Below are 27869 nucleotides of genomic sequence, written 5' to 3' on the forward strand. Positions count from 1 at the left end.
AGAGGTGTTCGCTTTTCTTTTGTTTTTCTTTTATTATGTACTTTAAACGTATCTTAGCACTAAACGTCTCTCTTGTGTTGCTTTTGTTTTGTTTCTAGTGTTTTCTTTTGTTTTGTTTTTTGTTTGTATGCCATAATTGTTTGTTTGTTTCTTGTAATTAAAATTCTCCAACATTTGCATTTGTTTTTGCGCTTATATGTAGTAACATATTTTCACTTACAATTGGCTGCAATACAAATAAAAATCTTAAGTTGTAACTGTAAAATTCTAAATAGTTACAAATTAAAGTCTAAATACGTAGTAAATTTTGAGGCGTGTTGTGTGTGGGGGATCATCATAATCATCATACTCCTCGATTTCCTGCGTTGTTTTTAATGTTGTATTTTGTTTTTATTTTGTTGTTTTGTTGGTTTCTTTCTTTCGGGAGTTGGTAATGCAAATATGTATTGTATTTTAAATTAAAACATAGAAACTTGGAAAAATTCAAATCAAGCGCTGGCACAGGCGCGCAAGTAATCCGTTTCTCAACCGGAACAAAAGAACAAACAGCACGGATATAGGGGACTCCACACATTCGACGGATGACTACTGCTGGGTTTTGTTTTGTTTCTCGTTAAGTTTTATCCTTGGGAACCGAATTCCACGGGGTCTACTGCTCCACAACGCTCGTACTACGCCGCCTACTCCTCCTCCTCCTCCTTCATTTTCTTTTGGCCAGTTGTTGTGTGCTGGACTCCATTGCGCCACTGCCCGTTGTCATCGTCAACTCCAGCTCTCCCTCCAGCTCTCAGGTGCGGCCAGTTGGACAGCAGATGCCTACGGCGCCTCCGTTGACTCGGCCTTCACCTCCGTTTTTATGCTCGATGACAGATGATTATTAGGGTCGGGCGCACTCAGAGGCTAAAAGCAAGATGGTCAAGGATTAGCAACTCGGTACAGCGCGCTCGAGATGATGATAATGATGATGATGAGCAGAAGCCCCCCTAGCCTAGCCAAAACACTCAACTACGACCAACTAGCAACAAACACGGACTATTGAGCTGGGAGAACCACGCACACGACGACAACCACAACAGAGTAGTGTACGAGTATATATCTGATGAATCTATCTCGCAACATTGGCTAGCTGCTAAGCTAAATGGCAAATAGTAAATGGCAATAACTTTGGCAAACAACAACACACACAACACAAGAGACAACAGAGGTACTTTTTTGTTGGGAATTTGGATTTGTTTGTTGGACTACCTACCGATTGGCTACTCACAATTCCAAGCGGCAATCCGCCGACCTGGGGCGACAAGTGCGGCGGAACCGGCGACGGCAGGAGGGCGGCGGCTGCTGCAGCGGCCACAGCTGCAGCGGCAGCTTGAGCGACTGTCGTCGGACCGCCTCCTACGGTGCTGCCCAGGTTGGTTGTACTGTGGGGGCCATCGTGCGGTGTGGTGCTGTGTGCCCGGTGATGCAGTGCGCCTGTATAATAGCCGCCATTTAATCCTGGATTGTATTTCGATTTTGGTTGGTATTGGTATTGGTATTTGGTATTTGATATTGGTTGAAAGTTAGGTAAATATTATGAAATGTTGCTGTTTGGTTGGTTGGTATTATGTGTTTATCGGGTTCTGAGCTGCCGAGTCAGTGTATTCAGGGGATCTAAACATGAGCGAAGTCTGGGGTATTTGGTTTTAGTGATGCAATATGATTGAGGAGAGGAACTGGCGCATTGCCCCTGTTGTATACGGTATACGAATAGTACACGGATGAACTCAATCAATCCCGTTGGGCGGTGCGTTCTCCTTAGGGCTATAGATACAAATTGGCTAAGGCTATGAGAAATAGTACGGCTATCGGCATTTCCATTCATTGCTGACTTTGGCCAGGCCTTAGTAGTTAAAACTAAATGTGCTCTCTCTGCTCTGCTGCTCGCACTCAATGATGACATCACAGCATCCCAGGATTTTAAACAAATTGGCGGGGCAATATAACATTTCAAACAAACAGTCTTGCAAACAAACACTGTCACACAAAATAGGAAACGAGGACGAGAATTTAACAGCTTCCAATTGGCAAGTTAAAACAATAATGGGTTCATTAAAGATTTTGTTTTATTTGTTTTTATCTTTTGTTTTTTTCTTTTTCTTTTCGTGTTCTTTTTTTCTGGAAAGGTTTTCTTGGTTTTTCATCAAATCAACTTCTCCGTCTCAACTTTTGTTTTGTTTCGCTTTTGTTACTTCATATCGTCAATTGTTACGCTTTTAATTTTATTTAGCTTTCACAGTTATTAAAAATATCCTTTTATACATTACAAAATAACAGTATTTTATTCTTTTGTCTCATTACTTTTACGTTTTATCTTTTACTTTTACGCTTATGCTTATTTATGCTTTACTTTGCTCATTTGTTGTTGCAGCTTGGTATATAGGATCGCGTGTGTGTGCGTGGGTGTGTGTTTGATGTGTGAGTATCTGTATCTGTATCTGCAACTGCTCTGTATCTGCATCTGTGTCTATGTTTTGTGTGTATGCGTGTATGCTTTGTGCTGGTAAATGTTTGAAATATTACAAAAATGTTTGTCCTTAAAAACCGATACGAAAGAAACATAAAAACCAGAAGAAAGAAAAACAAGTAAAAAGGAATCGGATTGGATTTCGGTTTGTATATATCTTTTGAGCGTTACCGGATGGAATTGAAGATAAATAGGGCGGAGAAGTAGGAGGAGGAGGAGGAGTCAATTCAAACTGTTTGAAGCTTCTCGGTTTTAAACTTAAATTGCAAAATTGTACAAAATGATAGTCTTACAATTGTTGCGCACTTTCGTTTACATGTAAATATATATTCTCGTTAAATAAAATTACAATTTACACGCTAACAATGTTTAATGTGCCGCTCGCTGACGATTATATCCTTGTTATCATCGTGGTCAGCTGCCTTTTATCGTTAAGGTAAATCTAGGTTCATTAATATTACATGTATTATCTTTTTTTGTTTTCTTTCTTTTTTAGCATTTTTGTAGTTCTTTCTGTGTCGCTTTAATATAATTTCTGTTATATTTTAAATGTACATAGACTATGCGTTAATTTAATTGTAGTTTTCTCCTTTCTATTTATAGATGTGGTTGAATTTAACGAGCCGAGTTGTCATCTATTTTATTTACTTTTACTTCATATATATATATATGCTTTAGGTATTAACTTCCTTGCTGTTTGCCTGTTTGTTGTAGCCAATCGAAAACACAAGAATGTACGTAAGGCGAAAATAAACTTGAATGATGAGATCATTTTGTAAATTAGAGCAGAGCTTGAGCAACAGAATAATAGTTTCAGTTAAACACTGTGTCCTCTGAGATGTGTTTTTTTTTCGTCTTATTCGAACCATTTAAAATTGAAAGTCAGCAATGAATGGAGCAAAATAAGGTAACCAATTTTATTCTTAAGCTTACAAAATGTGTTGACGTGGGGAGTAAGTCGTATTGGAATCGTTTGCTTGGTTTTTCGGTAATAATATTAATTTGTAAATACATTGAATACATGGCTAAATACACAGAACATAATTAATTACTTTACATACTTTTTCGCTGATTGTTTCTAGTTTCTGTTAAAGTTAAAGCCGGATACTTGGTGACGGATTGGATGAAGGGAGTTGGGTCGCGAAACATCAACAACAATAATCCATCATATTGTTTACTTTCACCTTGTTTTCATGTGTAAATTATCTTGAAACTTATTCGTTTATCTGTATATTCCCTATGTCACTATATATGCACGTATGTAATTGTTGTAGACTAAGGAGAAGACAATTGGCCACATGTAAACGCTGAGTCTTGAATTAATCTGAAGAAATCTAGCTTACTTGAACTTCACTTAAAGGAATTCTTACAAAGTGCAATAGCGATGGAGTTTTTAAACTCGATGAAAATACTCTAAACATACTTCAGAGAGGCTTTTGAGTGCGTTCTCTGTTCTTGAAGGGCCAAAACAATGCATATACGTACACAGATACATATTGGATAAACGTAACTTTCGGCCAACATCGGCTGCGTTCTAATCCTCCTCATCGACGTCAAACATTCTGATCTTGGTGCAGCGCTTAGCCACTATGTATATATATATATACATATATAAATATATATATATATGTGTGCATATATATAGATCTATATATTTGTATAGCTTAAACTGTGTAACTTATATATCAACTCTTATAGCGTGTGTTCTTGAATCGTGCTTCAAATGTTATATACTCTCTCTGGCGCGCTCCACTCCCGTCGTCTATATATATATACTTTCGAATGAGTCAGAGAAAGAATAGAAGTATGTTTGGATGCTTGCTACATCTGTGTGCGTGTGCGCGTGTGCTTGTGTGGGTGTGCTATGGTATGGTGTGTGTGTGTGTGTGTAAAGTATGTGTGTGTTTTTCTTTTTAACGATTTCTGGTATTGTATTTTTGCTTGGATTTTGTTGGTTGATTTCTTATGTTCTTCTCATATTTTTTGTTTTGTTTCGATTTGTTTTTTTGTTTTACTTGTAATAACGCTCCCTCGCTCGCCTGTCTCTGTCTCTCTACTTTTCTTGATTTGATATCATTTGTAGTTTACCTTCGGGATAAACAGCCGCCGCCACGCCCCCGGCGGCAGCGGCAGGCGGCGTGCGCATGAAGTACTCCTTGTTGACACAATTCCTCAGCACGTCTGGAATATTGCCGACGATCGCCCGGCGGATCTCGGTGGCTGCCATTTCGCGCAGCTCCGTTGCGGACGCGTCGCTGAAGAAGGCGGCGTGCGGTGTGCAAATCAGATTTGGGGCATCCTTCAGTGCGCCCTGTAAGCCAAAATAGAACATTGGTTAGTTGCGATCACATTCGTCGTGGGTGCGGCGCCAACTCAGATTGCGTAAAATGTCTCGTTTTACAACAATCTCTTACTTGAAATACATTGTAAGGTTCGTTTTCGTGAACGTCCAGGGCGGCAGCTCTTATCCTTCCCTGCTTCAGCGCCAACGCCAGGGTCTCGTCATCGACCAGACCGCCGCGTGCGGTGTTCACCAGAAATGCACCAGGTCGCATCTGCAGCAAAATAATATTATTACTCAATATGCTATAAACATTTGAGATCAACTCCTGCTCACCTGTTTAATTGTGAATTCATTGATTAAATGATGGTTGTGCTCGTTGAGCGTGCAATGCAGTGAGACGCAGTCGGACTGGAAGAGCAGGTCCTGCAGCGTGTAGACGCGAGTTAGGCCCAGCGACTTGTCGATGCCGTCGGGCAGGTAAGGATCGTAGAAGATGACGTTGAAGCCGAACGCCTTAGCCCGCAGGGCCACGGCGCTTCCAATGCGGCCCAGTCCCACCAGACCCAAGGTGTCGCCGCGGATGCGTGCACAGCCCTGCGTCGAGAAAATAAGCAGATGGTGGTGTTCCAGTTAGATGCATTCAAAGGTGTACTTGGTATCGATTAAATATTAATGCGTTCCACAGCTCCTCTATTATTTATAACTAGCTGAAAGTCTTGCTTATATGCAAATCATGGTTTGCAACACCCAATTTGCATTTGGATTGGATGAAGTAATTTGAATACGGATATAAGCTATAATATAGCCACTGAATTCAGTCGGTGAAATAATAATTCGTTAAATATCAAAACAATCTTCATTATCAGAAATCCATAGCAAATGAAACCATTCGTTTAAATTAAGCTATACAAATGTCATGATGACTTGTTTTTATCAATACTATTCGCAATCGCCCAACTCTAATGGACATAGACACATCTTTTTCCCTTTATGTTTGTAAATATATGTAGGTTCTATACTATCTTGAATCTATGTATGTGACTAGCATAAATAATATCAACTGACTTTTCGCTTGCTTCTACAAATGTTCCTACTACCTTCGCGGGGATTTTAGCATTACTTGATAAGAATACCTATTTCAATCAATACAATAACGTAGAATTCCCTGATTCTACATATCGCTTTTGGCCAATGACTTACATGCGCTGCCTCCCGCACTTGTTCGGGTCCAGTGAACTTCTTGCCCTCGCGCACCATGTTCGCTAGCCAGTATGTCCGCCGGTAGAGGTTGAGGATGAGGCACATCGTCGTGTCCGCCACCTCCTCGACTCCGTAGCCGGGAACGTTGCACACAGCGATGCCCAGTTCGCCCGCCGCCTTCACATCGATGTTGTCTGTGCCGCTGCCGATGCGCACGATAATGCGTAAAGCTTTGAACTTCTCAAGATCCTCCTTTGTCAAGATGATGGTGTGCCACATCAGTGCTCCCACTGCCTCGTTGAGGACCTATTCGGATAAAAGACCAATTATTAGTGTTATGTCAGAGAAGGGATGTATGTAATCATTAACTTACCTTCTCGTGTATTTCGGAGGTGCTCTGTGCATCGCAAAAGGCCACCGTGGCCACATCCTTCAGGATGGGCATCTCGATGGAGCAGTCGCGTCCATCGAGCAGGGCCACCAGTGGGCGTGCTTGCAGCGGTCCGTTGGCAAAGCTGCCCTTGACATCGATGCGCGAACGCTTCGGCATCATCAGATTTTTGTCCATTTCGCTGTTTTCAATCTTTCTGCTGCTGTCCTCTGCTCTTCGTCGTCGTCGTAATAAAACTTTTGCCCTTTTCCGGCTGTGGTTCTTCTTTTGATTTTTCTGTCAGTGACTACTAACTATCGCGTTTCGGGGGGCGCTGGGCGCAGACTGGTATGGAATCCCTTTTATCGTTTTTCTGGCTGGCCAACCGCTTTCAGTGGCTCTAATTAAATCAATGAAAAAAACCTTTTCAAGACTACGATGCAAACGCTGCAATCATTTTTGGCGCTTCATATTGAAATCGAGAATCCTGCAATGGAAGCAACAAGAACACATAACACATAAATTAAATGGAAAACATGAAACATGATGTAGACCAAAAACAAGAAAAAAAAAAAAAAAACAAAAAAGAAAATAAGCAAACAGCTCATGTCAGCAAAATTTGGCTGATGACAAGTTTCGTTTGGATTTTGCCAATATCAGCGATAAAGCTACATTATTGTCGCACTCACATCGCTGCCCCTTCTACATCTCCCTCCTTTCCCGCCCCATGGAGTGGCTTAAGCGTAAAGAGTTGGGGGATTGGGATTCGGAGTGGCATTTTGGGGGAGAGGTGTCATTGCAGAAACATAGAAATTCAACACTGTTCACATGCGACCATCGACAAAATCGTCTGGAGCGGAATGGCCTGTGCCCCCCCAAACCCATTCCCTACTTTCCCTTCGTATGAGAGTATGAAAGGCGTTTCTTGTTGGCCAGCTGGCTGAAATACATACACCTCCTCGTCGACGGCTTCGTGCCACCAAATCCAAACTGAACTTATCAGACGCTTGATTAGACACGGGAACGGGTCTCAGGAACCCAGAAGAGCAAGGTACTGTACCCACACACATCTGGTTTGTCACCGAGTGGATACGGATTACGTGTAGTAGACCGCGCGGCCTTATCTTATCACCACGACACTTCTCGGCTATCTGACGTGGAACGGCGTGGGGGCAACGGATGGTGGGCTTCCAGCTCGGCGTGATGGCAATGTGACCGATATATATGACGGGGCTCTAGGTAAGTGTGAACATCCAGAAGGTTGTTGAATGTACAGCGCATTTGTTTTCTCGAAGCTTTACTATATCATCAAGTTTGATTCGAAGACTATTCGTAGATATAGTCCGAAAATGGGAGCACATATAGAAATGGTTGGCATGCCTGGATGATTCCCAATCAACGTACTTTAACCACTAATGACAATATTTCCAGATAAGCCTCGTCTTATCGCCACTTCTAATTTGAATGACTATCGTGTATTCGTAGGTGGACTAACCAGCTGAGTGAGCCAGTGGCTATCAATAAAATGATAATTATTGCGATCACATGAAATTACTTAAAGCTACATTTATAGCCATACGAAACCAAATCGCGTGAATAGTTTTCGCTATATACCAACGGAGATTCACTATGCAGCGCTGATAAGAGCAGCAAATCGGAACAATAAGAAATATATTGACAGCACAGATATATGTCTATATAGCACCGGGACGGGACTACTGTCGCATATGTATATATTTTGTGCGTGATAAGCCGTCAATGACTGCCGCTGCCTCCACGGGCAATAGGCTATAGGCTATGTTTAGACACACATCTGCCCCACACCACACCACCCGAATCCCTGCCTGCTGCCTGCTCCATCGGTCACTTCCCATCAGCCATGTGTCACGTATTGTGCAAAAGTATGAAATACGTTCAAATGCGGCAACCGACGAGACTACAATAATAATAGCAAAAAACAAAAAAAAAATATACAACAACTTGCACAGATACTGCGGGGGAAATAACGCTCGAGCGAACGTTCGCCAAATCGCAAGCCAAGATACAGAAATACAGAAATAAGCAACGCAATTATGACATCGGGCAATGGAAAAAAATATCCCAGCACAATCACATCACCCCACAACGCCACCTCCCCCTGCCAATGGCAAGCTTACTATAAACGTATATATACATTTATCAAGTGAATAGCCAAAGTCAAGTGGGCGCAACGCTTTGTTAATTTTCAAGCAATTTCTCTCTGTGCCCAGAATTTGTGGCTCATGTGGCTGTGGATTTTTTGATTCGCATTTGTTTACTCGGAAATGTATTCATTATAGAGGTTGGTGTGCGTGGATAACCGGCTGAAGTTATTCGCAAATGATTCATTGCACTTGGTATGCTAATCCACTCATTCGACTACTTCGATTTAAGTTTATAATCAAAGTACTTAAGTTTCAGTTTCCTTATACATCTAAGTTACAATATTGCCACAACTTGGCGGCAGAAAGATACAAACAACTCTTTCGAAACACACTCGAAATGGAAAATGTCGAGAGTTGATAAAGCGCGCCAAAAACCAGTTTTACTCGAGCTTGCTCTGGCTCGATTCGCCTTTTACTCTTATTTTGAATCTCTTTCTGTTGCTGGAATGCCTGAAGTTGCCACAGGATGTGGCATTCGCCGAGTGCGAGCGCCCACGCCTGTGGCAGTGCCACTTTTCTTCACCCGACGACTCGCCTTCGCGAATCCAAACCACTGAATCGAGCGAAAAACCTGTTGACGCCCGCGGCCAGTGAGCAGGAATATACATCAAATCAAGGCATATGATTCAACGAGCTGAAAATCGCATCCAGCGAGGCATTATAATAAATCACTTCTAGCGCCGCAGTGTGTACAGTAAGTCGCGGCCGCGTATCTAACAGATACATTCTCTGATGCCGAATGTGACGTTGCGCGCGGCTACCTGAGTCCGGTGTGTCCGATGATACCGATGATTCCCATTCTCGTTCCCATTCGGATTCCGATTCTGATGCCGTGCAAGCCGACTGACTAGCCGCCGGCTGTCTAACAAACAAGCCGGTCGCATTTGGCCAGCGGAGCAGCCAGTTTGGCTGGATTATGGCTGGGTCTTAACAATATCTTGAGGGTAAGCAATCAGTAAAGGGGCAATAATTGCTTTAGAGGATTTGTAGACAGCCCTAAATACCGATCATATATCTTGCTCTTGATTAGGATATCGATTAGATAAGATACTCTTGTTTAAGTTGCAGTATCTGACCGATTGATATGAAATTTGGTATGCGGCTGTTGGTTATGAAAACAAACAAATCGTCTTTGGCCACCAACGCTCCAACTCAGCAGCTGTGGCAGCTATTATAAATTTTCCATTGCAAGTTTCAGGAAAAAAAATAATACAACAGTAGCTGCGTGCTGGCTTTAAAACCCGGTCAGCACTGTCCAACTGGAGGAGGAGCACAGTAACTCCAGAGCACCGATGACGATGGCCGCGCGCACACATATCTCTTTTTATGGACAGGGAACGGAGCAGCAGCAGAGGCAGCAGGCGGCACAGCAACAAACCAAAACCAAACCAAACCAAACCAAGCCAAAGCGAAAAACCGGTTTATCAACATGAAACGACAAGGCAGACGATAACAGAGTGGCGGCAAAAAGAGGAAAGTCAGCGCGCTAAAGAGCCGCTGGCGAACTCGGCGGTGTGTGCCTGGGTTCTTTTTTCCACTCGATTTTATTTTCATTTCTTTTGCTCGTTTTTGCCACAATTTCAGGCAGGAAAAGCCATGTTCGCTTAAATTGTTTGCTGCGTGTGTGTGTGTGTCGAGCAGCCTCAAAACACGTTTAAATAAGTCATGCGCATTTGTGGGCAAAAACTTTTAAAGCACAGTTGAGATGCTGCTGGTGGGAAATGGTGGAAGTGCTGCTCGAGGGTTGGGAAATCGACAACTGCAACTGGAAAATTCAAAGTGCAACTGCTCATGCGTCGTTGCTGCGACGACTGCCAGCGATTTTTCAACTTTAAGTCAGTCGTCGTCGTCGGTGCTCGTAACTTGTTTACCCCACTCCCTCCTCCTTTTTTTTTTTTACTTTTGCCTGAATTAACGGCTGCTGCCGTTTTGTCGTGACGTTGCGTTCCCGCGCTTTTCCTGCCCACCGCCCCCGCTGGCTAACCATTTCAGCTTTCTGTTTCATGCATATGCGCTTAAAGCCGGCTTTCAAGATGACGCCAAAAGCCTCGTGGCTCGCAGTAACTAAAGTGTTGGCCACTCCACATTGAGCGGCGATATTAATGCCACAATATTTCGGCAATCGCAAGTGCGATTTTTCAAGCCGGCGAAAGTCGTGGGTATACTCTTACATCATAAATAAGTGGAAAATAATGCAGTTGCTATAAGTGAATTTGTAGAATTTATAGATGGAATAGAACATGGAAATTGCAAGAAATTCAAACCAGAAATGGTTTAATTGCTAAAATATCTAAATGTTTAATACATTCTTCGCCAAGAATCTATGGAAAGCCAAACAATTTTCCAGTGAAAAATCAAAGCATTGCGTTTTCCAAATCGCTTCCATAAATAACCCCGTGCGATAACAGAGTTTTCCAAAATGCGCACAAACAAATCAATTTAAATTTTGAGATTGTTTTAGCCAAATTATTCCACCTACAAGTGGATAGACACAACGAATTAACTGGGTAAATTTCCGAATTGGCCATTTTCGCTGATATTCACTGCAAACGGGCGGTTGGAAAAGTGCAGATAAAGCGATTACGAGCGAGTTCGGACCTTCAGCAATAATTTAGCCATGGTATTTACTGTACTACCAAACGAAAGCACTTAAACTGTTTGCCTGACATTGGCCAATGTTTTCATTTGTCTATTTATGTATGTATGTATGTATGCATGTATGTAGGTGGCATTCTGCGTTGCTTTCCCATTGTTTTCCCTCGCCTTTTCTCGTATTTCCCACTTGTTTTTTGGTTTTTGTTGTCTTGTTGTTCTTTTTTTTTATAATATTGATTGGTGGTGCGCGCGGTCTGCGAATGACGCAAATTGAAAAACTGCAAGCCAGCATAGCCGAGTGGCAAGTGACCAGAAGTGGGAAAAAATCAAATGAAATACAACTTATATATATTTGTACATATATATTATTGCCTCGCACGCTTACGAATTGCTGATGCTGCGTTCTGCGGCTGCTTGGCTATTTCTATTTATTATTGTTGCCATATCGCTGCATCTGTTGTTTTGGACGGATTTGGCTGAGCCATCTGAAAGTGTGTTTTCTGTTTTCATTTGAAAAGTGCTTGCGCAGGGGTATCTCAGCTATGGCGAAATGTTTGCCACCAAACTTGCAAAGATTAGCTGGGCACAGTACATTTTCCATCGCTTTAAAAGTGTTCAACTGTCATTCATTTGCAATAAATTTATAACTTGGAAATTTCAGATTTTAGGGTATTAGAATTGCGTTGTATTTGCCTTTCAGATCGATAGAGATAGAGCGCAGAAGAAAAAAGTACAAGCAAATGAGGCACACATGGCTGCCATTGTGTTTCTGGTCGAATTTTAGTTCCTCGGACTTGTGTGTTTAAATTTAAACGTTTGCCTGCTATTTCGGTGGCTGCTTTCGCTTTGTTTTGCGCCCCGTGCACCACCAAGTGTGAAATTCTTTGGGCAGGTGTGCATTTTTTCACGCGCGCAGTCGGCGGCAAACACACAACAACAAACATTGTGCAAAAACACAGAGCATCAAACGGAATTGGGGAGGAGGCGGCGTACGAGGCGTGGCAGTGGGCGGCATTGCCTGGCATTGACAATAAATAACCGTTAGCTAGTGGGAGTGGGCAGCCCATACACAATCTAATTTATTATTTGCCAAAAAAGGGCAGTGACAAGAAGCGGAAAACGTTGTTGCGCCAAAAAACGAGTAACAACAAATTCAGCAACGTGTACAGTTATCGATGGACTATATATACGTATAGAAAATTCCATGGCAATGCAAATATTCAAGTGGAAACGGGAAAAGCGGCTCTCTCTGCCACATATTTCCATATTTCTATTTATTCTGTAGCAAAAACTACAATGGGAAGCGGAAAATCGTACTGAATAGGAAGAATTCTCAACGACTGCAATACAAAGGCATTGGCTAATAACTATAAATTTAGGTGTTTTTATAAAGCAAATTCGTCAGCATTCCATTTTACTCCAATACAACGAACAATTAGCCAAAAATTTCCTAACCGCAATTAACTTCAACTTTAAGCCAATCGATAATTTCAATTGTGCCTGCTGCTTTTAAGGGTTTGTAATCAGTTTAGATAACCCAAAAGTGCGCAAAAAGTTGCAGAGTACAACAAAAAACTAAACAACTAACACAGTCGCTATAATTTAAACTCTTTATGTGGCAGAAGTTCGTCTGTATTTCCGTTTTTTGGCAAAAACAAAAACACCATTTGTAATCCTCTCCGGAGTTTTGAGCACTTCGAGCAACACCAACAACATTCCCGTTGCAAGTGCGGCAGTTTTTGGCTGGGAGGGGAGATGTTTAGAGACGGGGGAGCCCAGAGTTGCTTGTCTGTCTGCCTCTTCATGTGTGCGTGTGTGTGTGTGTATGACGTATACGTTTGTATGTGTGTGATGGGTACAGGCACGTCGAACAGTGAAAGGGCGAACGAACAAGAGAGAAGAAGAGAGAGCGATAGAGATAGAAGAAGCGACGACAAAAACACGACAAGCGCAAAAATTGTAATAAAACTAGAAACAAGCATCAATTTGAATGGACATTCGTAAGTTGATCAAACTTTTTCACTTGGTTGTGTATTCAAATCGGCATAAACACACACAAACAAACAATCGCAACGGTTGTTGAGTAAGTGTGTGCGCTTGTAATTTGCAATCAATAAGCGGGCGCAAGAAATAAAAGCTATTTATACTTTTAAAGCTTTGATTCGCGGAGAAGAAACGATAAGCAGCACTTTCACCCTTTAAAGGCTTTTAATCCGAGCAAAAGAACGAAAACTCCCGGTTGAAATGTGTCAACATGAGGCTTTAGTTGGTTTTCAAACTCGTTGCTTTCGGCCTCTCCCTCCCTCCCTTTCTCTCTTACACTCCCGCTCGCTCGCTCTTTCTCTCTCTGTCGCACCAAATGTGGCGGCGGCAAAACAACAACGATGAGACAGCATGTTGCAGTGGCGTGGGCAAAAGGGGGGTGCTTGAGAAAAGGGGGACGTTGCGCAGTGAACCTTGCGTGTGTATTGTCACTAGGCGGGCGGAAAAAAAATATAAATTACAAAGAGAGTGTATGTATCTGTGGCTGTGTGCGTGTGCGGGGAAATTATTGCACAATTTTATTTATGTTTTGCATAGAATATGGCAGGCGTTGCTCACTCGCTCTCTCTCTCCACTCACTCACTCACACACGCACGCACTCGACTTTTGCATTAAACCGCAACAATACTATGTCATGTGTGTGTGCGCACCCACACACGCACACCCGCATCACCTACCTATACAGGCAAAAGTAGTTCCGCTTTAAAATTTATCAGAATTCTGCACGTTTAAATTTTTCTTGTACACGTTTATCGCACACTCACACACACGCATGCACACAGGCACAGGCGCACACTCGTTGCAAACAGAAAGGCAAATGGGAAATATATGGTGTAGTAATCCGTGGAAAAATCGCCGCTGCCGCGGATTTTCGATTGTGGTATTATTAAATAGCTGAAACGCAATCAGCGGCGCACAATTTGATTTTCAGCTCTCGTTTTCGCCTATTTTTCTCTCGCTTATTCGCCTATTCCTTTGTGGCGGCGGCGACGGCGGCGTCGGTTTTTTTTCTCTCTTTTCTTTTTCTTTTTTTTTGCGAGTTCACAATTGGACAAGAAATTCACGTGCCAAAAACGCGGCCACACACAATTTTCGGTGACAAACACTTGGCGGCGGGTCTTATGCACCGTTGTCGACCACTCTTCACAAATTTTATGCACTTTTCGGGCAGTTTTCCCACAATTAATTTACCAGCAACGCGTCCAAATTCCACTCGCAGCTTTCAAAATGGCGGAATACGAACACGGCGGATTTTTAGGTTTTAGTACAGCAATGACGCTATGCGAACAGTGTGACCGCACACGGGTCGTTCGGAAATACCACGGTGCGCACAGGCAAACTGCAAGAATTATGGTATACTTCGAAATGTTGGTCGAGAATACCAACTTTTGACTTCCGTGAGTTTTACTTGTATTTGAAATGCGATTATATGTATAGAAATTAATAAAAAAAAACAACACTTAAATAAAATTACGTTACCTTATGTATTTTATGTTATTTGTGTGATTTATTTAGAATTAAAAATTAATAATGCTAAATATGATTTTACCCAAAAGACGAAATTTAAATACTGTATGCAGCCCTGTAGAAGTGTGACCGCAGACCAGCGAAACCAGAGAACGTGCGTATTTTAAAAACAAGACAACGGTCACACTGCTGTACCAATAACAAAGAACTCGTTTTTTCTACAAGTAACGGCCAGTTAATAGCTCTTACTAACTAACCAGACCGATTAGGGATCTCGCAAAAAATGTCGGTCAGAAGAGCAACCCATGCAGGCAGCTGGTACACGGACTCGGGTGAGTAACTACCCAGCTGCGGCCCAAAAGATTACAAAATCAATTATTGCATCGCCCGTGAGTGTGGGATAAACGCATATGTATTGCACCTGTCCGTGTTTGCCTGTGTGTCTGTGTGTGTGTGCGGGTAATGAACTTAGGTCAAACCAAAAATGTAACTACATGTCACCTATTCAGAAGTTCTTTTCCGGATCCGAGCCAACCGCGTTCCGAATCTCGTCCATGCGATCGTATGCGATTTCGGTGGCCCAGCACAGACGCTTCTCTAGCTCGCTGTTGCGCCGCCGCTGCTGACGCAGTGCATCCAGTCCGCGTTCCAGCTGAGTGCATGCCTGGAAGAAGGTGCTCAGCTCGGGTATGTCGCCGAATTCGCCGGGATGACGACGGAATCCCTGCGTGGCGTCCGTGGATAGCTTGTCCAGACGATTCTGCAGGAAACGCTGGTCGAACATCATCTGCAGCTCTGCAGTCGTCGCCTTGCCCAACTCGTTGTTGGATTCGTTTAAGTGCAGGTCCCTTATGCGGTCCTTCAAGCCCGTGAAGCTAACCGACTCCAATTTCTCGCCAATGCCCTGGAAGAGCTCGTAGCTTTGCTTCAGCTCCAGCTGCATCTTCCGGACATCGTCGTCGATGCTTTTGGCCGCGTGCGATTCCAGGAAATCGGCACGGGCACTGGCATCCATGGGCGGTGCGTCATATCCTGATCTTATCGAAAAGCTCGAAGACGACGCCTTTTCCTGGGCTCCACCTCCAGTTAAACGATCTTCAAATGATCTGGTGCCCGAAGACGAACTCTTTGTACTGCCAGCGGACGAGGAGGTCTTACTATTGTTCTTCTTGGACTTCCTCGATTTTGCTGTCCTGGTTTTCCTTATGGGCCCGAAAATGGGCAGCGGATTGGGACTCAGGAGCAGTTCCTGTGACGCCTCCCTATCGGAATCATCCGCAGCCCTGTTGTAGGATTATTAATGGATTGATTTTCTTCCTATTTATATATATACTTTGTAACTTGATAACTTACTCTTGAGATAATATAGCGGTAAGCTCGTTCCGAATGCGATTCATGAGCTCATCGCTTTGTTTTTCCTTATCAGTTTCCATTGCGGAGTGTTCAACTAAAATTTAAATCAATATTTAATAACTTTATATCGCTGCTGTGATAAGTCTCGACTCAGCGAAAGTCTTATAAACCAGGAAATATTTGTTTGCTTGCTGCTAGGCAACGAAAGGCCAACTATTTTCGTTGATTTCGAAACTGAAACCAACTCCTGAGCAGGAAATTAGGGTTTACGATATTATTTATTCGTTATTAAATGCGTTTAACTTGCTTTTCAGGCGCCGAGCTCTCCGGACAGTTGGATCGTTGGCTGGGTGCCGCGGATTTGTCTCATGGACCGGCTCGTGCCATCATTGCTCCGTAAGATTTAGTCGTATTCTTGCAATAAGCACCATTGAACTTACTAATTGGTATTCCACAGACATGCTGGATATACGTACTGTGGAGCCTGCGCTGCCTTCGCCTATCGCCAAGTTAGCCCAGTTGTCGTGTAAGAAGTTCACATTCGAGATTTCCGCGAAGACAATCCGGTTTTATTGAACCTTTGCTTGCAGCAAGCGAATCTTCATACTGGGTCCCTCGCATCATGTGCGTCTGCGTGGCTGCGCCTTATCCGCGGCGAAGAAGTACAAGACGCCCCTCTATGATCTCAAAATCGATTCTCAGAGTATGTTGATATTACAAATACCAGGTGCATTGCATGTTTTATTGATTCGACTTCTTATTTATGTTTAGTCAACGCTGAGCTTGAGAAGACTGGAGAGTTTACTTGGATGAGCCTGAAGACTGACGAGGATGAACACTCCATCGAGATGCATTTGCCCTACATTGCCAAAGTGATGGAGGAGTAAGTGGTTTTGTATATATGCACGAGACGTTTTACTAAGCAATAGCACTGCTGCAGTTACAAGGATCAGTTCACCATTGTGCCTATTCTGGTGGGTTCGCTCAATCCCGAACAGGAGGCGCAGTACGGCAGCCTGCTGGCCCCGTATCTGATGGACCCCACCAATCTGTTTGTGATATCTTCCGACTTCTGCCACTGGGGCCATCGCTTCAGCTACACTTACTATGACAGCACCTGCGGAGCGATTCACAAGTCCATCGAGAAGCTGGACAAGCAGGGCATGGACATCATCGAGTCGCTCAGTCCGCACTCCTTCACCGAGTACTTGCGCAAGTACAATAATACGATATGCGGACGCCATCCCATCGGAGTGATGCTGGGCGCCGTGAAGGCGCTACAGGATCAGGGCTACGACAAGATGAGTTTCAAGTTCCTCAAGTATGCCCAGAGCAGCCAGTGTCAGGACATTGATGACTCCAGCGTCAGCTACGCCTCCGGATCCCTCGTCTTCGAGATGTGAACTCACTCAAGTATTTTAGCCACTCGACGGCATCTAATTATTGCTATTTAAACGTAACGTTTTTATATTTACTAGCATCAAATTGAAAATTTAACAATAAATCCCAAATCCCCAACCGGTTTTAAATTAGACGGCATTGTTTTAACAATTACAATAAATGCGATTATCAATTAAAATTAAAGCTCCTCTTGATAATTTAGCTTTGATTATTAGCATAGATTTAGTTGATATAAGTGGAATTGAATAAAAATACGCATTCGCAGCATGTGAACTTCCATTTAAGTTTATTTTTCTCTTTTTTGTTGAAACATTGAAATTGACTCCTAAGTCATTTTGAATGATTTCTTGGATGCGTTTTCGGTTTTTTGAATTTTTATGTTTCGTTTTTTTTTTATTTCTGCTTTTCATCGATGAAATGTCTGCGTATGTGAGAGAGTGTTATGAATGTGAGGAGTTCAACTCAATCTGCTGGCCAGGCAGCGCACCTCGTGTCATGTGGTTCACCACCAGGCGGCGGCCGCATTGGCGGCTCCTCCGGCTGTGGCATCCGCCGAGGCCACATCGTTCGGCCCACCTCCAGTTGCCGTGCCATTCAGCCGCGAGCACTCCGCATCCGTGGCGATCTGCAGCGCGTTCATGTTCTGTACGAAGGTTTCCAGGGCGGCGGCATTCTCGTCCTGGCTGTACGGCGATGTTCGCTGGCTGAGCGGGCTGCGGCGCAGGAATTCGTTCAGATCGCTGGCCACGCTGGCCGCCTTCGAGCCTCCGCCCGGCACCACCGAGGAGTGATCGAAGTCATAGCCAAAGGGGTCCGGCGGAACCGCCGGCTGTGTCATTCGCGTCAGCAGATTGTTCTGCCCGAAGAGGTGGGAATCTGCAAATAAGTACAAATGGGTCAATTGGATTGGAGGACTCTTAACCATGTAACGTTTATAAACTAACCACTGCCGTAGTCGGCGGCCACGTTGTCGCAGTAGTTGGCACCCGGAACGGGCGGCGGCTGCTGCTGCGGATCATAGGCGTTGGAGGAGCGTGCCCGGTTGCCAAACACGCTGGTGATCTCCACGTGATGCGGCGACGGCGACGCGTTGTTGCGCGTGAAGTTGGACTCCGAAATATTGTGTATGGAGACCTGTAAAAATGCAAATGCACGAATGCAAGAGGAGCATGTGACATTTTAGGAAAACTATAAATAAAGATTTGTGGATTTTATTTCAGAGTCTCTACACAAAAATGCAAAGGGAAATACATTTTCTTGCGATGTAACCTTTTCCTTCTTTTTTTTTTTTTGTTTTTTTTTTTGCACAAGATCAAATTAAAAATGTGCAGTTACAGAAAATAATTAGGATGAGAAGAATGAGGTGAATGGATTGGGCAACGGATAAGTTTGATAGTTCGAATAGAGATCGTGCTCCCACAAACAGTTATTATCATATCCGTAACGCACCTCGTTGTTGAGATGCTGGCCCGGTATCAAGTTCTTGAGGAAGGCGGCGTCGTCGTAGCGAATGACTCCGGTGTTCGGAATGCCCTCCAGATAGGAATTGAAACCGGTGATGGTGGGCGGCGGAGAGTCGTCGCCACAGTTGTGATGCATGTGGCAATCGGTCGTTCCGCCGCCGTTTCCAGGACCGTGCGATGCGGTAGCCGTTGCCGCCGAGAAGACCTCGAAGCCGTTGTAGTAGCTCGACTGCTGGTACTGCTCCTGCAGTGGCACTCCGCTCGCTGGTCCGCCAGCATTATTGCTATAATCCTGCTGCTGCTGCTGACCAAAGCACGGCCACTTGCTGGCCTTCTGTTTCAGCTCGCTGCCAATGGCCGATAGACATTTCTGCGAGTGCTTAGGACGGGCAATCACTGCCGCCTCGCCGACCAATCGGCCAGGACTTTCGGCGCTGGTTGGGGGAACGTTGGTACAGCTAATACTGATATTGTTGTGCGTCCCGTTGCCGCCATTGCCGCCGTTGTTCTTTCCGCTGCTGTTGCCAGTGGAGAAGTAGGAGAAATTCGAGCTGTCGCCGCCTCCATGACCAACTGCGGCCGCACTGGCCTGCTGTTGCTGCAGCTTTTGCTGGGCGGCTCGTGCCGCTTCCGCCACAGCCTCTTGGGGCGTGTAATAGTTGACATTGCCTCCGAACTGGCGATAGCCTCCCATGGCCAGGCCATTGGTCACAGCCTGGTGAAGCGCCGGATTGCGTATGGTAAACATGCCGTTCTCGTTCTTGATGATAGCGGCAGGCTGGTCCAAGGACATGGCTGGAGGAACCGGAAGTCCGGCGCCAAAGCTTCGCACTGCAACGAATAGTTGATATATGTTAGTTCTTATCATATATGAAATTGGGGCAAGTAGAAGAATCACTCACCTGGCGGCATTGGATTGGGATTGGGCGGCATCATGCCTCCGCCGGCCACTGGCCCATTGCCCTGATGGAACATGGGATTGCGCAGCGTGATGATATTACCACTGGCGTTAGCTTCAATGGTATCCGCAGTGGCTGGCGATTGGGCCAATATCTGGCCATCAGCCGCTCCTGCTGCTGATCCGCCGCCTTCGCCTCCCGTTCGTTGCTTGTTGGCCAGCCCAGAGCTGCCTGGGTTTCCGCCGCTCCCGCCACCAGACTTTCCACGATTGCGGCGACGACGCCTGGAGGCTTTTCCGTTGGCGCTCGCTGCGGAGGCCGCTGCAGCCACATTGGGAGGTGCAACTGAAGCTTGGCTGCGATTGGGCCGTGGGTTGGCCTCCACCATGATAACACCGTTGGGATCCATGCCAGCGGCGCCGGCTGCTCCATAGTAGCCGGCCAGGAGGTGAGACTGCTGCTGGAAGTGATGCTGCTGCTGTTGCTGCTGCTGCTGTTGCTCGGCCAGTGGCTTGGACAGCAAGCGGATGGACTCACTCTTCTGGCGCAACTGCTCGCTTTTAGCCGGATCCACCTTTGTGAGGGTGATGCCAGGCGGTAGGGAAAGGTGTTCCACCTGTACACCGCGGTTCAGCTGGTCCATAATGCTGCAGTTGGGCGACTGGGCCTCCTTCGAGCTGGAACTACCTCCCGGCTGGCTGATGCGCAAATGCTGCAGCTGCTGAGCCAGGGTGCTGGCATAGCTTCCCGACTGCGGCGGTATGGCAATTTCGTTGGGATTGAAATAGCCCATGTTGTGTGGAATGCCGGAGAGATCCTCTGCAGGGAAAGATAAAATAAGTTCTAGTTTTACCAATGAATGGTTATCTTGAACTTACCCTGCTTCTGGCGATGTCCGCGCTTTCCACGCTGCGACCTCTTTGGCGGAGCAATGGACTCCGCCGCATGAGCGTTGGAGTGCTGCTGCACGGGCTGCTGTTGGCCTCCAGGCGAGGGCTTTGTTCGGCCATTGACCCGTCCACCGCGAGGCGCCTGTTGCGTCTGCGAGTGCTCACAGCGCTGATTCGGAGCGCTGCGATTGGATTCGAGATTGCCAGGAGCCTGCTTCTGCTTCCTCGATGATTCCGCTGGACGCTGCTCCTGGCTCTTGGTAGGCGCCACCTTTTCCTGCTGATACTGTTGCTGCTGCTGTTGCGGCAGATTGGACTTGCCCACGGAAGCAGACGTCGATTTGCTCTTAGGCTGTGCCTGAGCCTTGGCAGCTGGTTGCTTTTGGTGGGCTGGTGCTTCCTGTTGCTTCACCTTTTTGGCAGGTGCTGCAACTGCGGCTGGAGCCGGCTTCGCCTTTGTGACCACTGTTGGTGCAACGGGCTTGGGCGCCGAAGCAGCTGGCAGTTTGGGCTGCTGCCTTATTGGTATTGGTGGCTGCGCTGGTGTTGGGACTCCTTCGTCCGACTCACTACCAGTTTCCCATTCTCCCTCCGACGAATCTTGCATGTGCAGCGCCTTCCACGGATTGTTGTCCAACTGGCCAGGATCCAGTCTCGACTTCATGCGTTTCTGCCTCTTGGGTGGCTCCGGTTCCGGCTCGGGAACAGGCGGTGGTGGTGTCACTTCTACAACCTTGGGTGGCTTGGAAGTCGGCTTCTTGGGTGCAGTCTTTGGCTTAACACTGCACACCGAGCTTTCGCGCGTACTCTGCGGTGTCTGCGACTTTGAGGAGTTGCTGCTCGCTGTGGAACTGGAGGCGGTGGCCACAGCCACGGCTGTCTTCTTCGCCTGCTTCTTGTTCTTTAGCTTGGCTTTTTGCTCCGCCGCAGCTTCTGCTGCCGCCGCTGCTGCTGCCTCAGCCGCAGCTGCTGCTGCTGCGGCAGCTCGCTTAGCCTCTTTCTTCTTGGCCTTGGCACTCTTTTCAGGAACACTGGGCGCTGGAGCCGGAACCGTGGCATGTCCAGGAGCGATTTCCTCCGGCTGTATCGGACCCGAAGCCACCATATGCCCGTTGACAAAAGTGTAGAGCAGTTTGTCCTCGTGCGGAGCACTGCCTTTGGCCACTACAGTCACCTGCTGCTCGGCGCCCGGATGAGGCAGCTGCACCCGCCGTATTGTCACAATGCGCTTGGAGGGATCGGCAGTGATGGAGCTGGCCGCCATGGCGGCGATCACATCGCGAGACAGTTGGGGCGGATGTTGGGACTGCTGGGGTGGTGCGAAACATACGGGCGTGTTCTGCTGCCCGAGTCCGGGTGGATGGTAAAAGGAGGCGTTACTACTGAACTCGGGATACTGCGGCGCAGACTGCTGTGGAGGCTCCTGTCTAACAGGTTCGGCAGTGGCAGTGGTCGGGCCTCCGTTCAGGATCTCTTCCAGCTGGGCCATCTTGGCCAGCTGCTGTTGCTTGGTAGGCAAGTAGGAGAACTTGAACTCGCTGTTCGTCTGCTTGACGGTGGCGATAAGTTCAAGGATCACCGTCTCCACTTTAGCCTTTGCCCGCTGAAGGTTTTTAATGTTCGCCTCCAGCTCGCCGATGCGCTTCTTCTCCTTTTTCCGGCCGCCTGCAGCCGTCAAGGCCTTCATCTCATACTTGTCAATGAACTCCTTGAAATAGATGTCCAGAAACTGGCAGCGCAGATCCTCCAGCTCCTTAATACGTTTCTCCTCCTCCTTGCGCATCTTTTGCTTGGCCTTCTTGGCCGCTTTCTTCGGATTCGCGGTGTGCGGCTGCTGGGACTTACCCTCGATAAAATTGAGCGTCTCATTGATCCAGCGCTGTTGGTCCTGTTCACGGGTATAGGTATAGGTACCCAGGAACTCAGCAAAGTCCTGCATCATGTCCTCTTTGCTGTAGTCCGCTGGAATGCCGCTACCGTGCTTGAAAGCGGCCAGAGCAGCAGCCGCAGCCGAGGCGTCTGTGGCATCCGTGTGCCTCTGCAGGCTCTTGCAGAGGCTGTCCAGACGCAGTAGACTGTCGTCGTCCTCGTGCACTTCGCGGCAAATTCTGTCGAGAGCCGCCACAGCCAACACTGCTGGTAACTTTGGCGGATTGAAGGGTGATGGCGGCCGCTTCGGTGGGATGGCTGCCGGTGCGGGCACAGCAACTGGCTCCGGCTTGATGCATTTGGTCTTCGATGGCGTGGCCTCCTCCGTGGACTTGGTCTTACGCTCGTTGACGATCTGGGAGAGCTTCTTACGCAGCCGATCGCGCGTCTCATTGAAGCGCGCATGATTGCACTCCTTTTTTACCCGTTTCTTCGAATGATTCTCCTTGCAGGGCTCCCCAATGTCCGCGTAGTCGGAACAGCCTAGAGGTTATTAAAAACACGTGCTTAACATCCTAGCAGAAATCTCAATCATAGCTACTCACATTTTCGCATCTTCTCCTTGCTCTTCTTGTTGCCGCCAACTTCGCCATTTTTGCCTACGGACTGGGGCACGTTCGATTCCCCTATCTTGGATTTGGCACCCGATAAGCCAGTGGTGCTATCTGGTTTAGTGCGTTTTCTGCAACGCATCATAAACTCATAAGTTAATGATTTAATGCTTGCTATAAATTAGAACTTACATTATCTGAGAATCGTGCAACATCATTAGCTGATCCACTCCAAATTGCAACTTCTCTATGTTGGCATCACCCAAAGTAAAACTGCAATAAGAATTATAATCGATTTTAGAATCACAACAGCACAACTGAAGTTCTTTCTTATTCAGTCTCGTTTTAATATTAAATATTTTTTTTTTTAAATATTTCTGGCGTGCGAAACAGAAGCCTGCTAGAATCTGAATTTTCACGATTTCATTAACATGTCACTCGTTGTGGGGATAACGATATGCGAAGTTAAGGACCCAATTAATCAGTAATCGATAGCCGATATGATCAAGAGGTCAATGCAAGTGCACAAAAAAAAAAAATGCAAAGTGCTAGACTATTAAATTTTAAAAGCATAATGTGTACAATTAAGAAGCAGCAACTAATTAATTATACACATAATAAAACAACTTTATTGGCTTGTTAATATTTTTTTTAACTCCGTAGTATTTTGCAATGGCAACCCTGTTTGCATGCTTGTGGTGTAGATGGTCCCTAATAAAAACATGTCCGCAAATTTCAAAATGGCATGTGTCAAAAAAGAAAAATGGTGGACTGTCTTGGTTAAGTTCATTTTAAACATTTGGTCTTCAATACTTACTCATCAGTGATTTTGAAAGGTGAGTATCTGCGATCAGAAAAAGAAAGAATATTAAGAAACATTCACGTTGGAAACAACTTAGGCGAGAAAACTTACCCAATAACTTGAGCCAGAAACTGCTCGAACCGATTGTCCTCCTTGTCGCCAACCACGCTGTTTAGCCGCAGGCGCAGATCGCCCTTGAGCAGCTCCAGGTGACCGAAATCCGTGCTGCTCGAGTTGAATTTGACAAAGAAGTTTGCGTAGATGGAGAGCACGAAGGTCCAGTATGTTTTGTACACATAGTGCTGGTTTCGCAGCTCCTGCAGCTCGGCGGGACTGGGCGCCAGCTTCCGATTGAAGAACATCAGCGATGGAATCGTGGAGCGCAGCTCCTCCCGCGTAAACGACAGCGGCTGGAAGCAGCGCAGCAGATATTTGGTCAGCAGCGGCGACAGCTGGTTGGACAGGATCTTTCTAGCCAGCTGGCAAGCGGAGACGCGACAGTTCTCACCGCAGATGAACTGCGGCTCGATTGTTTCGTGGCGATAGCGCTTCCTGGTGGCCAGGTGCTGGAATACCGCCCATGCGATGTGATATGTGGTGCGCAGGGTATCGGACGTCTCTGCCTGGCGACGGAACACCGATCCACTGCTGGCGCTGCCTGTTGGTGACTCATCCTCTGGCAGATCGCTAGTGCGTCGCTGCTGATGGGCGGTGGAGGAGCTCGTGGTAGCCGCTATGGCCGCATTGTGCTTGGCCTCGTCACTGGTGCAGGTGCTGAGGATCTTGGACTTCATCAGCTTCGGATCCTTCACGACAATGCCGAGCGTTGTGCACTTGGCGCAATGGCCCGCTTGTCGCGGTCGCAAAGGAGTGCCGGCGATGGAGCAAGTGATGCATTTGCAGTTCCTGATGGTAGATATAATGATAAAAATAATTTTAAAGTTTTAATTCATATAATTTATTATTTTGTAACATTTCAGGTTGCGTAGATTGTGCAACTTACTCGTTATGGTGCTCGAGAAGTGAATTGCACTTCTTGCAGAGATCCTCGTGCACCAGCTTATTTGGCGGATCGTAGAACCCATCGGGCCACTTCAGCTTCGTGAAGGCCATGATATTCTTCCAGGCCAGCTGGCGATCGACGATGCGCTGGAAGTCTATAAACTCATCGTCGCTGATATCCGGCAGCGAAAACGATGTGGCGTCCAGGACGACCTTGTCGAATATGTTGTACACATCGAGCAGGCCCATCCGGCGCTCGTGCTCCGTTGGCGACAAGTTAAACTTATTTAGCTCGATCCAGATGTCCGTCCAGCGCCGCTCAATGGAGTGCATGTGCTCGTCGAACAGCATGTACCGCTTAATCAGCGCCGTCGTCTGGGCCGATGGAGCCACCTCCTTCAACGACAGGATGCAGGCCAGCATGGTATCACCCAGGGGTGTGAATACATGCTGCTGGAAAAGGCGCTGGCATAGGAGAACCCACGACAGCCTGAACTTTCGCAGGAAATCGTTTTCAAACGCAAACAAGCTGAGCGAGATCTTCTGCGAGATGCAATTCAGATCAGAGTAGCCGTCCAGAATGTCTACACAGGGTTAAAAAGCAAGAGTGATTCATTGAGTTTATAGGTAAGTAGAGTTTCCCTATAAAACCACTTCTGGGTAAAAGATAAAGTTCTTGGTAGAAGAATGTGCCCCTTATTTATTTAGTTAGCTATCATTTGAGATTTCCCTTACATGTCAGCATCCTTTCTGCCGAAATCTTCTCGTTTTCCTGAATATTTTGGGCAATTTCGATCATGCCCTCGGAAAATGCCTTCACAATGCATTCGACATTATAGGCGAGTATTTGTAGCAGCAGCATCGGATTGTTAGCCATTAATCTGTGGACAGATAATGTGTTTCATTGGGGGCTTTAAAGTAAACAATGCAGGACTGGGGTGTTCACTTACATGGCGCTAAATAGCACTAATATCATATTGTCGGAGATCGCTGTGTCATCAATAAAATCAAGATATTCGGCATTTTTATCGTAGAGGTAGCCGCTCGTAATCCAATAGATCTCCTTGTTGCACTCAAGCAGCTTCTCAAACTTATTGTAGGCAGCATCGTTTCTGGAACAGAGATGTTTATATGATTACCAACTGACTTATGCAACTTTTTTCTTATTGCAGTATTGCAGACTATTCTTACTTCAACATGGGGCTGTAGGCCTTGATCAGTACGTCTAGCAACATGACCACCATGTGCGCAGCCTTAAATTGATCCATCATGATGGCCATGATGGTTTCGCGGTATTCGAGACATTCCTTGCAGGAACAAAATGTGAAGAACTCCTCCTTCCGGTGTTTCACAAATATGAAGGCAAGATTCTGGAAATATAGCTACAATGGATTAGGAGCACGTTTCGTTATACATCTTAATCCTTTCAAGCAAACACACCGTAATTGCACGCAGCTGTCCGTCGGCGTCACGCAGTGGATTCTTTGGATCCTCAGAGAACAGGCGCATGTTCTCAATGGCCATCTGAAAACAAGGTGAACGATAGTGAGTATCTATTAAGAAAGCTTTATATTCTCAAGTTGTAGTTGGTATGATTGCACCTATCAATATTCTAAAAAATACTTCCAAACAAGTGTTCTTGAAACCAACCAAAAAAGGTAGCTCATCTTAGTAATGAGCAACTGTTTGAGTATATGTTTCACATCAAGTCGATCTAATAAGATAATTTCTACCTTTCTAGAGTCCATAACTAACTCATTTGATTTGATAACTCATTAAACACAATTTAAAGCCACAAACTTTAATAGTAAATTTAAATGAAGAAAATACAGAATGAAATCGATCTCCACAACTTCGGTCAGCTTCTGGGAACCCACCAAATACGATCGCGTCTCATCGTTGGGATCGCCGCCCTTGTGCTCGCACTCGTGCAGCAGCTTGTCGCTGAGCTCCAGTTCGATGGCGTTGTCTTCCCGCTGGCTCCACTGCATCAGCGATACGACCTCCTTGTAGACCGTCTCCGCTTTGGGGGCGGGGGCATATGGATCGAAAGGAGGCAGGGCGAGGATCGTGTGCAGCGTGTTGATGATGTTGCCGTCGGGAAAGTTGAGCCGCTCCAGGAGCTGGCATGGCGGTGAGCTGCTCCGCGCCGGCTTCGCCTGTTGGACACCAGCAGGCGGTGGCGACGAATTCAGCTGGGTGGCGGTGGCGACGCAGGAGGAGGACGCTGTGGCATCCACATCGCCCTCCGCATCCACATCTACATCCATGGAGGACAGAGACATCACATGGCAGCAGGAAGGCGGCGCCTCCTCCATTGGCAGTTCGCCATTGACCAGCGGCTCATCTGCATCCGTTTCTTTGGTGTGCGCCACCTGATCGGCCATTTCTGGCGGGGCTTTCACGCGGTGGGTGGGTCTATGAGCCCAGCCAACTCAGTCAGTCCCCGGCTCCGTATCACTTGTTAGTCTTTGGTGCTTCTGCTGGCCAAATCCGCGTATGCGCGACGCATTATTATATACGAAATCACAGATGTAGATGCACTTTCACTCGCTCACTGTATGCGCGCGCGTGTCTGTGTGTGTGCGCTGGTGTGTCGGTGTGCGAGTGTATGAGTGTGGGTATTGGATTGGTTTGGGTTTTTGGAATCGAAATCGGTTTTGGAAAAGAACGCAAAGCAGCGCAACGCAACGCGCTTTTCCCCTCGAATCGCGCCAAGTGCGCCTCTACTTTCATCAGCGTTTCACCGCTGGGCCATCCGTTTGGATTTTCCGGGACCCGACTTTTCGTTGCCTCGCAGTTTGCGTTTCGTTTGCACCCACGATTGTTGTGATTTTCCGCTTTTTGTGATTTTTCGCCTGCTCGTTGCAATTCGCTCGTTTCTCGTTGATTGCATTCGCAGCTGTGTGCCCGTGGCGGCCTTCGCTCAAATTA

At 46.2% G+C, this 27869-nt stretch overlaps 4 protein-coding genes across 13 annotated transcripts; 1 reads left to right on the forward strand and 3 right to left on the reverse strand.

Annotated features, from left to right (window-relative positions):
• Positions 1-7: 7 nt before the first annotated feature.
• LOC6606585 (C-terminal-binding protein) lies at positions 8-14477 on the reverse strand. Of its 9 annotated transcripts, none has more exons than XM_032722908.1 (8): positions 14370-14477; positions 6361-6844; positions 5988-6293; positions 5121-5381; positions 4927-5058; positions 4592-4814; positions 1250-1470; positions 8-900 (listed from the first exon to the last, which is right to left on the reverse strand). In XM_032722908.1, exons 2-8 carry the CDS (start codon positions 6553-6555, stop codon positions 817-819), a joined length of 1422 nt encoding a protein of 473 aa, XP_032578799.1. In that variant the 5' UTR covers positions 6556-6844; positions 14370-14477; the 3' UTR covers positions 8-816. The 9 variants fall into 9 exon arrangements, with proteins under 9 accessions (XP_032578799.1, XP_032578798.1, XP_032578795.1 ...); XM_032722907.1 differs by having other exon boundaries at positions 1265-1494; XM_032722904.1 differs by having other exon boundaries at positions 1250-1494.
• A 340-nt stretch (positions 14478-14817) lies between these two features.
• LOC6606586 (protein MEMO1) lies at positions 14818-17582 on the forward strand. Its single transcript, XM_002031351.2, has 6 exons — positions 14818-14977; positions 16313-16394; positions 16456-16524; positions 16589-16701; positions 16770-16881; positions 16939-17582. Exons 1-6 carry the CDS (start codon positions 14929-14931, stop codon positions 17399-17401), a joined length of 888 nt encoding a protein of 295 aa, XP_002031387.2. The 5' UTR covers positions 14818-14928; the 3' UTR covers positions 17402-17582.
• Positions 15021-16186, reverse strand: LOC6606587. The gene is made up of 2 exons (XM_002031352.2): positions 15999-16186; positions 15021-15928 (listed from the first exon to the last, which is right to left on the reverse strand). Exons 1-2 carry the CDS (start codon positions 16076-16078, stop codon positions 15151-15153), a joined length of 858 nt encoding a protein of 285 aa, XP_002031388.1. The 5' UTR covers positions 16079-16186; the 3' UTR covers positions 15021-15150.
• Positions 17583-17668: 86 nt separating the features above from the next.
• LOC6606589 lies at positions 17669-27842 on the reverse strand. Of its 2 annotated transcripts, none has more exons than XM_032722899.1 (15): positions 26813-27842; positions 26376-26459; positions 26127-26305; positions 25886-26047; positions 25671-25816; positions 24937-25519; positions 24045-24839; positions 23949-23975; positions 23324-23404; positions 23126-23262; positions 20640-23063; positions 19765-20580; positions 18849-19693; positions 18344-18533; positions 17669-18275 (listed from the first exon to the last, which is right to left on the reverse strand). In XM_032722899.1, exons 1-15 carry the CDS (start codon positions 27320-27322, stop codon positions 17902-17904), a joined length of 7353 nt encoding a protein of 2450 aa, XP_032578790.1. In that variant the 5' UTR covers positions 27323-27842; the 3' UTR covers positions 17669-17901. The 2 variants fall into 2 exon arrangements, with proteins under 2 accessions (XP_032578790.1, XP_032578789.1); XM_032722898.1 differs by having other exon boundaries at positions 26127-26317.
• Between the last annotated feature and the right edge of the window lie 27 nt (positions 27843-27869).

This window comes from Drosophila sechellia, chromosome 3R (assembly GCF_004382195.2).
Source record: "Drosophila sechellia strain sech25 chromosome 3R, ASM438219v1, whole genome shotgun sequence".
Classification (NCBI taxonomy): domain Eukaryota; kingdom Metazoa; phylum Arthropoda; class Insecta; order Diptera; family Drosophilidae; genus Drosophila; species Drosophila sechellia.

Excerpts from the sequence above, each read along its gene's own strand:
- LOC6606585 (XM_032722902.1), bottom strand. The coding sequence starts at position 6,555 with ATGGACAAAAATCTGATGATGCCGAAGCGTTCGCGCATCGATGTCAAG. Across the intron at positions 5,382-5,987 it reads AAGTGCGGGAGGCAGCGCAT|GGCTGTGCACGCATCCGCGG; the intron begins GTAAGTCATTGG and ends TTCTCGACGCAG. Across the intron at positions 4,815-4,917 it reads AACCTTACAATGTATTTCAA|GGCGCACTGAAGGATGCCCC; the intron begins GTAAGAGATTGT and ends TTTGGCTTACAG.
- LOC6606586 (XM_002031351.2), top strand. The coding sequence starts at position 14,929 with ATGTCGGTCAGAAGAGCAACCCATGCAGGCAGCTGGTACACGGACTCG. Across the intron at positions 16,395-16,455 it reads GCTCGTGCCATCATTGCTCC|ACATGCTGGATATACGTACT; the intron begins GTAAGATTTAGT and ends GGTATTCCACAG. Across the intron at positions 16,702-16,769 it reads TCTCAAAATCGATTCTCAGA|TCAACGCTGAGCTTGAGAAG; the intron begins GTATGTTGATAT and ends ATTTATGTTTAG.
- LOC6606587 (XM_002031352.2), bottom strand. The coding sequence starts at position 16,078 with ATGGAAACTGATAAGGAAAAACAAAGCGATGAGCTCATGAATCGCATT. Across the intron at positions 15,929-15,998 it reads ACCGCTATATTATCTCAAGA|GGCTGCGGATGATTCCGATA; the intron begins GTAAGTTATCAA and ends ATCCTACAACAG.
- LOC6606589 (XM_032722898.1), bottom strand. The coding sequence starts at position 27,322 with ATGGCCGATCAGGTGGCGCACACCAAAGAAACGGATGCAGATGAGCCG. Across the intron at positions 23,064-23,125 it reads CAAGGAGAAGATGCGAAAAT|GCTGTTCCGACTACGCGGAC; the intron begins GTGAGTAGCTAT and ends AATAACCTCTAG. Across the intron at positions 19,694-19,764 it reads TCCCAATCCAATGCCGCCAG|TGCGAAGCTTTGGCGCCGGA; the intron begins GTGAGTGATTCT and ends TATTCGTTGCAG.